Genomic DNA, 10,293 nt, shown 5'->3' with positions numbered 1-10,293 from the left:
CTATGCTGAGTTTGGCGCATCATTCCACAGGCTCTAAGCCTGGCGTAGGAAAGAAGAGGGCACCAAACCTAGTTGCGGCTAAGAATGCTAAGTGAAAGAAGAAGAAGGCTAATAAGAAGCCTTCGGGGAAGTGTTTCAAGTGTGGAGAGAAGGGACATTGGAAGCCAGATTGTCCTAAAAAGGGCAAGGCTACGGTATGCACCAAGCTCTAGTGGTTGAGTCATGTTTGGCTTCGACATCTACTCATACGTGGGTTATTGACACTGGAGCTACTGATCATATTTGTTTTGATCCTAACTTAATAGAGGTGACAAGACGGCTATATGATGGGGAGATCGAGGTCCAGCTGGGCGACGCTACTAAAGTGGCGGCCGTTGCAGTGGGAGACGTTTATTTGCGTTTTAGTAGTGATAGATTTTTTATTTTAAAGAATGTTTTGTTTATACCTTCTTTTAGATGAAATTAAATTTCAGTTTCTAAATTGGTTTTTGTTGGATATTCGATTTCTTTTAATGACAATTGCGTTGTTAAGAAGATGGTTCTTATATCTATCATGGTATCATGGAAAACAATCTGTACACAATCACATCTACACAGTTTAATAATCACAAATCAGAACTAATACAACATCAAAAATTTCAAGGAAAAGAAATGAATCTTCAAGTTCAATGAACGAAACATACTTATGGCACCGTAGACTTGGTCATACCAATGAAAGAAGGATCCATTCTCTTGTGGACCAAGACCTTATCAAAGGTCTAGAGAAGGAGTCGTTTCATACATGCGAATCCTGCTTGGAAGGCAAGATGACCAAGAGTCCTTTTAAGGCTAAGGGCAATAGGGCTAAGGAAGTACTTGAGCTCGTTCATACCAATGTGTGTGGACCAATGTCTACCGAGGCAAGATGCGGTTTTCGATACTTCATCACCTTTATTGATGACTTCTCAAAAATTAGATTTGTCTATTTGATGCGCCACAAGTCTGAATCTTTGGACAAGTTCAAAGAGCTTAAGGCATATGTGGAGACGTATTAAGGAAAGAGTATCAAAAGCCTGCGATCTGATAGCGGAGGCGAGTACCTCAGTGTCAAGTTTTTTGACTACTTATCGGTGGCGGGAATTGAATCCCAACTGACCGCACTGGGAACGCCCTTGTAGAACGACGTGGCTGAAAGAAGGAATAAAACCTTGTTGAACATGGTTCGGTCGATGATAAGTTATGAACGGCTACCTATTTCGTTTTGGGGACATGCCTTGCTTTCTGCGAGTCATATTTTAGACAACTTACCATCAAAATCCATGCCTACTACTCCCTAGTGGCCATGCTCAAATCGATCCGGATACTTGTGTCTATAACTGATTACATGGATTGGGATGTGTGGCAGATGGACGTTACTGCGTTCATGAACGGGAGTCTTGAGGAGACCATCTACATGGAACAACCCGAAGGATATGTCGTAAAGTGCAAGGAACACATGGTTTGGAAGCTTAAGAAGGCCATTTATGGCCTCAAGCAAGCATCTAGATCATGGAACCAGTGTTTCGATCAGACTGTTCATAAGTTTGGATTCGAAAAGTGCCCAAATGAAAGCTGCGTGGATAAGAAGGTTGAAAAGGATAATGTTGTGTTCTTAGTTTTATATGTATATGACATTCTTCTAATTGGAAACAATAAAAAGATGTTGTCATCAGTACGAACTTGGTTGTCGAACCAGTTCGAGTTGAAGGATATGGGAGACGCGAGACACATCCTCGGAATCAAGATTCTTCGGAATCGAGAGAAGAGGACGTTGTGCTTGTCTCAAGAACCTTACATCGACACTGTACTTAGTCGCTTTAGCATGCAATATGCCAAGAAAGGTTTCTTACATTTTAGACATGCCATCCATATATCTCAAGAGATGTGCCCCAAAACGCCATCTGAGATAGAAGAGATGAGAAAGATACCATATGCTTTGACAGTTGGAAGTCTCATGTATGCTATGCTTTGTACAATGCCTGATATTTGCTTTGTTGTTGGCATGGTGGCAAGATATCCGTCGAATCCGGGCCAAGGACATTGGACTGCCGTAAAGAACATAATCAAGTACCTTAAACGGACTAAGGACTATGCTCTAGTTTACAATGCACCCGAGCTCTGTCCTTTGGGATATACTGACTCAGATTTTCAAGCTGATCAGGACTCGAGAATATCTACTTCTGGATATGTGTTCACCTTAGGAGTTGGAGCTGTAATTTGGAAGAGTATGAAGCAGAAATGCATCGCGGACTATACCATGGAAGCCGAATATGTGGCCGCTTCGGAGGCTGCAAAAGAGGCTGTATGGTTCAATAACTTCCTTATGGACTTAGGTGTGGTTACGAATCTGCCCAAGAGCATCACCATTTATTGTGACAATTCTGGTGCAGTGGCAAACTTGAAAGAACCACGGGCTCACAAAGCGAGAAAACACATAGAGAGGAAGTATCATATCATTAGAGATATAGTGAAGAGAGGAGACATACAAGTGGTCAAGATTGCGTCCGAGAACAACCTGACAGATTCTTTTACAAAGGCATTTGCGGTGAAACCGTTCGAACACCATGTTGAAAGGATGGGAGATCGACTCATTCAAGACCTCAACTCGCTTTCAGTATAAGTGGGAGAATTAGACGTAGTGCACATTTATTTTGTATACTCGAAAGCTGTTTTGAGTATAAGTGGGAGATTGTTAGAGTTTGTATACTAGAAATCACCTTTCGAGTGATTAAATACTATAAGACTCTATATTTTATTTTCCAATGGATGCAACAGATTATTTTTATCATAATGTTGTTATGTTTTACATTTAATGAATGTTTATGGCATATTTAAATGTATAAGCAACGTAACAAAGTCTAAGTCTTTGTTTTAGTAGACCGGTTGTGGGCGTCCTCCACTTTAAGGTAACACGGTCAGTTATGAACAAAGAAAAATAAGAATTTCACAACCTAGATAGGCCTATACTACCTATTGTGAAAGGTTGCAATGTCGATCTGCATATTTCTAAGTATTACTGAAATAAGATGACATTGGTGTGGTATAGCACTGAATTGGATCTAACAGCAATATGAGTCTTTATGCTATATACTGAAGGACGAGGTCTTGATAATTATTTTCTTAATCGATGTACGTTAGCATTGAGCATACGGTATTGATTATGCACTACTTTGACTTACCAAATGGTGCGGGTTTTTCGCAACCCAAGAATCCTGGTATATTGGGTAGTGGTAATTAATATCTAGGGTTGCTAAGATTGCTATTATATTGAATCGTGCGCGAGGTGAGTCTCGTGTGATAACGTCCACAAAAGGAGCTCGAAACAAGGTTTTATTATTCGGAACCTAGCTAGTTGGAGTTTGATTACTCTATGAATAATAAATAAGCGTTTCTTGCTAAGTCCACTCTTGGAGTTAATAATATGTTAATTAATTAAGTTCATAGCAGAAATTAATTAATTAATGGACGTTTCTATTTTAAGCACGGGAAATGAACGACAAACAAATGGAAACCTGGATTACTTGTAATTTCGGATTTGGATGGGCAGTGCAATATTACTTCTGTAGTGGCTGCTCGTAATATTCCAATATAAGCTTATATTAAATTGTGAGTTCAATTTAATTAGTAAGAAACTAATTGGGGGAGGTTATATCCAAATTCTTCCATAGATCTTTGACTGGGCTCAATATGTGACTTAATATAAATAGGAGAACAAACGAGACAGAAAATAGACTTAATTATTATCATAATTTTCGTCCCCCTCTCTTTCTGGAAGAGGGACGATTTTCAACTCCCTCCGTGAGCAGTTTTCGTCTTCTTTATTTAAGTCCTAGTATTCTGGTGAGATCAGCCCACACTGATATCAGTTTACAGTCCGAGAACCAGTCTGAAGATCTGTGGTTTAGTACTCAAGATCTTCAAGTGGAGAAGGCGCTAGCCAACTTCGATTCTATAGAAAATCAACGAGGTAAAGTGGCTAATTCCGTAGTAAGCATGTTAGGTTTCAATTACGCTAAAGCATGATTAAATTCAAGTTATGAGCATGATACATGTGAGAATTGCGCGAATAGATTTTGTCTAAATGATCTGCTAAATAGATCAAGATATTATGTGATCGATTTCATGCACGCTTCCGCTGCCAACCCCTACACCCCCCTCAAGATCCGCCTCTGGTTCCAGAAGCTCGCCTCACAATCCTGAAGTCTCGTGATCCACCACTCCTAGACGCATAAATTCAAAAAAAAAATTGATCTAATAGATATTTGTTTAGTACACTGTCGAACAGATAGCACACTAACTGAACATTGTTCGGTCCCGAGTCTGATTCAAAGTTTGGGCAACCAACACTTTAGTTAGGTTTAGAAAGCCCTATTTTCATTTGTGGGACATAGAACGTATTTTATTTAGCAAATATATACTCCCTCAGTTCCATAGTAATTGAGTCATTTTACTATTTTGATACGTTAGATAATAGTGGAGTAATTTTCCTTTTTAATAAAAATAAACATATTTATTATCTTTTACTTTATTCTCTTTTACTTTCTCAACCTTTTTCATTTCCTACTTTATTATTCTTTTACTTAAGTCATAAACACAATTTTTTTCTTAATCTACGTATCGGAAAAAAATGTGTCCATTACTATGGAGCGGATCAGGGAGTATTAAATACGTAGCATTATAAAGTGATTAAAGATTAAAAAATAAAATGAAATAAGAATACAAATCAAAAGGGCGAATAGATTCAACCAAAGACCACTGTTAAAATAAATGGAAAAGTAAGTTCAAATCCGTTGATTCTACGTCAACATCATTTTTAAGTATAAAACGTCTTTGACCATTCTTAATCTTCAATGAATCTGAAATCGTTGTGTTGCAAATTCGTTGAAGAAACAGCGCCCAACCAACGCGCTTTCTCCCTCAAGAGAGAGATTAGAGAATATATTCATCCTGGATTTTAGTGTGGTGTGTTTTGAGAAAGCCACGGCAGTTGCTTTCTCTTTGATGCCTCCTCGATGGGACTGTTTTCCGACATCTGTGGCTGTCTACGCCGACGGTTGAGCCCCGCCGCCGCCGACTCTGCTGCCGACGTGGCGGAGGATACCTCCGATTTGTTCTACAAGCTCGAGACGCTGCAAATCGCCACTAACTTCTTCTCCGAGCTGAATCAGCTTGGCCACGGCGGATTTGGCCCCGTTTACAAGGTAATTCAATTTCAATTCAACCTAATTAATTCCTCTTTTCGGTAGAGGACGACACATTTTGTTAATTAGCTATTCAAATTTAAATTTGTCATGGAGATTAATGATTCTAAATATGATTCAGTTCCACTTTTAGCCTGTGAAAAGGCGCTGTTTATATTAAACTCCCTACGCTCATGAAAAATAATCTTATTTATAAGCTACACGAATTTTAATTGGGGGTGAGTATTCGATTTTTGGATCAAATTTTGCCCAAACCAAAAACTCACAAATTTGAAATCAAATCGAACTGAACTATCTGTGAAATTGAAACCTGAAAACCGAAATCCAAACAGAAGTAAACTGAAATTGTATAAAATATCCGGAAAACAAAAATAAATCCAAAATTTGAAAATAGATGCACTTCAATAAAGGAGGTGTGGTTCTGTTCAGTGTTTACAAAAAGTTGGATCATTTTCAATTGCTACTTAGTTTTATCCTTCCATTTTAATTTATGATTAGTAATTTATTGCACTATCACTTGAATCAAACTCTATCTATATCCACTCCCTAAAAAATGAAAGCATCTGAATAAGTTGAGTTTGCTCGCATCTGGTTTTAATGCGCAATTGATAAGCAATTGATAAAGTAGAGAAGAGAAAGTGAAAGAGAAAATATGGATTAAAATATTAGAAAAATAGATAAAAAATGATGAGAATATTTTCATAAATGGGGATGAAATTAATTTTGGTTGATAGATGAACGAAGGAAGTACATTTCATCTCGTAGTAGAATTGTGAACAAGGAGAATAGAGTATGTGTTATAAGTGTAATTTCCACATGTGAAATTGTGAACATGATATTGATAAGCATTTAAGTTTGGAAATCCCGATGTAATCAAAAAGAGAGAAAAATGGACGGAACAAAAATAGGGAACTTTTACTCTCTCTTCATCTTAACCAGAAAATTGTTTTGACTGAAAACTTGTAATATTAAGTACTCCATCCGTTCCATTCTAAATATCCACCTTTTCCTTTTAATTTTTCTCATTTTCTATATTTGGAAATAAATCTCTCTCTCCACTCTTCACAAGGTGCACGAGATTTTTCTCTCTTACTCGACCTAATAACTACACCTAAAATCTCGTGCAATCCCGTGCCACTTGTGGACATCTGATTGGAACGGAGGGAGTATCGTTTTTTATGCCAACAGTTGACGGTAGATTATAATATAGGCCTGAATGTATGATGGAACTTGAGGAGTTCATAAAGTTATTTCAGAATTTTTTTGTTTGTAAAGTAATGCTTTAACCCACTTCCAGAAAATATTCCTACATTTTATGCTCAACTAGCTCATTTTTCTAAGGTTCTTTATTATAAGAGTTTCATAAACAGGTCCTTTTCCTATCAAAAGATGTTGAGGACCTTTTTGTCAATATTAAGTTTGAAAATTATGTTAAAATCTAATCTGTAGCCAGCTTTGATGTTTATGTGTTCATCTAATTTTTGTTTCAGGGATTGATGTCAAATGGTCAAGAAGTTGCTGTAAAAAAGTTATCCATGAATTCAAGACAAGGGATTAGAGAATTCACAAATGAGGTGAAATTGTTGCTAAGGGTTCAGCATAAAAACCTAGTCATGTTGCTTGGATGCTGTGCGGAAGGACCTGAAAAGATGCTTATCTATGAGTATTTGCCCAACAAAAGTCTAGACTACTTTCTTTTTGGTACTTGATTCTAACTAGACGTGTACACTTCATACATGATATCTGATTTGTTTTGTACTTGTATCTTCCATGATAACATTGATAGTTTTGCAGATAAGAAACAGTCTCCGCTTCTGGATTGGAGTAAACGATTCCATATAGTAAAAGGGATTGCACGAGGTCTTCTCTACTTGCATGAAGAGGCCCCTGAAAGGATAATTCACAGAGACATAAAGTGCAGTAACATATTACTCGATGATCGGTTAAGCCCCAAAATCTCAGATTTTGGTCTGGCAAGGTTGTTTCCAGGGGACGACACTCATTTGAACACATTCCGGATTTCTGGAACTCAGTAAGCAGACATACAATATCTGTTTCTGTCGATTTCTGTTATTTTTCCCATTTCTCCGTCTTCTTGTTAACATATGATGCAGTGGCTATATGGCTCCAGAGTATGCAATACATGGATATCTATCGGTGAAGACCGATGTCTTTAGTTTCGGTGTATTGGTTCTGGAGATTGTCAGTGGAAGGAGAAATCATGATAGGTTTCTTGATGCAGAAAGGGCGGACTTGTTAAATTATGTAAGTACATTACATTACTAGTAGTACTAGTATCATAGTAGTGATAAAATGCAAACATCTAAATATTGTACAAACTTCAAACTATGATCTGGACCGTTAGAAAATAACCAAGATGACAAAATAACATCAACGGAAAATATCAACACAACGTCAACCGTTTATACTGTGTTAAAATTTTCTGTTGATATTACTTTGTCATTTGTTGACATTTTCTAACAGTCCAGATCATAGTTTGGAGTTTGTACATTTGCATTTGATTACATCCCATTAATATCATACACTAAAACGTATAGATTGTAAGTCTAAAAAGTATTCATATATTTTTCACTTATTCTAAAAAAGTTAAATCTGAAAATCATCTTACATTAGATAATGGTAAATTCAATAACTTTCACTTAATATACATGGACTTTCTGATTATTTAGTCACGCTTCTAATATGTCTAGCTTAAAATGTCGATGTGTTGAATGATGTTGGCATTAATTTTCCACTTCAGCTTGGCACGGTAGCCAGAAATTGACATCCGTATAAGATACCAATTCCAAGTTCATATATTTGGAGGCATAATTTTTTGTTTGTGGAAAACTAAATTGAATGAGATTTTGCTTTAGAGCGAATGGATTCTGATGCTGCGTACCTTTGTAGGCATGGAGATTATATGAAGCTGAGAAGTCATTGCATCTAGTCGATGAAAGCCTCGATAAACATTCCCGTGAAGAAGCTGCGATATGCATTCAACTGGGGCTGTTATGCTGCCAAGCTAGCGTTGCAGAAAGACCGGATATGAATGCAGTCCATCTCATGCTATCAAGCGATTCTTTCACTTTACCCAAGCCCGGGAAACCCGGAGTTCACGGCCGTGTAGGCCGGTGGACAACGGCCACTTCTACTGGATTTACTAACAATACAAACGGTAGCACCACCCAAACTGCTGCTACTACCAAGGCTGATACAACAAGTGTTTACGTTGATGAATTCTCCAGAAATTCAATTTCCTATTCGTCGATAGATGAGGGTAGATGAGCGAGCTACTTTGGTAATATATCCCATTATTTATTTAAGGGTATATGGTCCATAATTGTTTTCGTTTTTGTGCTGAGTTTCGTCTATTGTAATCTATTCTATCTAAGAATGCCATGTTAGTATCTAAGGAATACATATAAATTACACTAGAATTTAATGAAGTATAAGCAAATTTCGTGCATTGTTGTCTTTTAATTACCTTACACACGATGGATGAGTTTTTGCATATAAGAAAAGATATTGGATAGGAATTTCAATAATTCCTTGTTCCGTTCGGTATTGTGGAATTGAAGTCTTTCAATTTAACAATTTGAATTTCATATCAGAAGTAGATAATTGAAATTTCAAATAATTATAAAATTATAAAATTGGGTATCTTCTCTACACAAAGTGCACACACATATACTACACACTCGACGTACACACACTTCATATTAATTCCTCCAAATTCAGTTTTATATATCATTTTAGTGAACAAAGGATTTAGAATTGACTTACAATTCAATTCCTTCAAATTTAATTTCATAGAACTCTGGTTCAATTCAATTCTAATTTCGTGTTCCAAACTGGCTCTATAGAAATTTTGAAATTTTTGAAATTCTTAAGTTATGGGACAAGTGCTTTTGTGATCTGATTATTTCGTCATATTTATAAAGTATTTGTTGGGCTTTACTAGAGATCCAAAATGGTACTCCAATTTGAATATGTCTTATCCTAATAGACTTTTCTTTGATTAAATTGAGCCAATTTAGTTTAAGTCTTTAAAGAATATTAATTTATGTCACTATTGTGATTAATATTGATTTACCATGTAAATCCATATTACATAAGGAATATTATTAAGTGTCACTATTGTGTGTCGCCTTCCACCACCGACTCGCGCCACCTCCCAATGCTCCAGTCGTCCTGGCAAAGTGAGATGGTTTGCACTATCGTGCCTTCCCTAGGCCACCGGCGATTCGACTGGCCCCACTTCTTTGTCTTTGTGCACCTCATCTCGTCAGTGTTACTTACAATATCCTAGCTCTTTTTTAATTTAATTCTTTTTTTTATTTTTAAGATAATTTATGTGCATTACTTAATCAACTTGCTACTAGATCGACTTAAATAATTACTTATTGTACTATAACAAATTAAAACAAGTTAGGTATCCGTGGTACAATCAAACATTGTTCACATCTCCAGTGCACCAAGACAAGACAGTTCTATAAAATTACTTCATTCTCAAATGTTAGTCGCCACTACCCATTATGTCATGATTATTGGATTGCAAAAAACACACACATGTTGACAAGTCAAAACAATATAGTTTAACTAACACCATATGCACGATGTCACTTCTATAGATTTAGAAATAAATAATTACCAAGGTCTTAGATTCAAATTAACCAGTATGAAGTATCTTTATCTTTGTGATCCTATTTCTCATGCAACACTCACTCTAATATCATCATTCATCCATAATAGAAATGACTTTAGATTGACAATAGCAAATATTCACATTAGATTGTCCACGTTGATAATATTGGTAAATTACTTCTATAAGGTACCGACTGAAATATCTTTTGTAACCATTACTTTATCGATTAGTATACAATGTAAAAGAAAGACTCGTACGTGGAACATGAGCAAGTGATTGGAGTCATCGTTAACTGCACAAACAAATCCTAAGATTTTTGCACCTCGGAAAGAGATTATTTGTTAAGGATCGAATCTCTCCAGAGTAATTTGAAGATTCGTTTTGATAGCTATACAATAAATGGGATTAAAAAAGGTCCTCCCTCAA

At 36.5% G+C, this 10,293-nt stretch overlaps 1 protein-coding gene across 1 annotated transcript; it reads left to right on the top strand.

Moving 5' to 3' along the window:
* Positions 1-4,869: 4,869 nt before the first annotated feature.
* LOC121802921 (cysteine-rich receptor-like protein kinase 29) lies at positions 4,870-8,688 on the top strand. The gene is made up of 5 exons (XM_042202614.1): positions 4,870-5,219; positions 6,710-6,920; positions 7,014-7,251; positions 7,334-7,484; positions 8,130-8,688. The coding sequence occupies exons 1-5, from the start codon at positions 5,031-5,033 to the stop codon at positions 8,505-8,507; spliced, it is 1,167 nt and encodes a 388-aa protein (XP_042058548.1). The 5' UTR covers positions 4,870-5,030; the 3' UTR covers positions 8,508-8,688.
* Positions 8,689-10,293: the final 1,605 nt, after the last annotated feature.

This window comes from Salvia splendens, chromosome 5 (assembly GCF_004379255.2).
Source record: "Salvia splendens isolate huo1 chromosome 5, SspV2, whole genome shotgun sequence".
NCBI classification, from domain to species: domain Eukaryota; kingdom Viridiplantae; phylum Streptophyta; class Magnoliopsida; order Lamiales; family Lamiaceae; genus Salvia; species Salvia splendens.
Note: the sequence above shows the minus strand (reverse complement) of the source record. Positions and strands in the feature narration are given on the sequence as shown.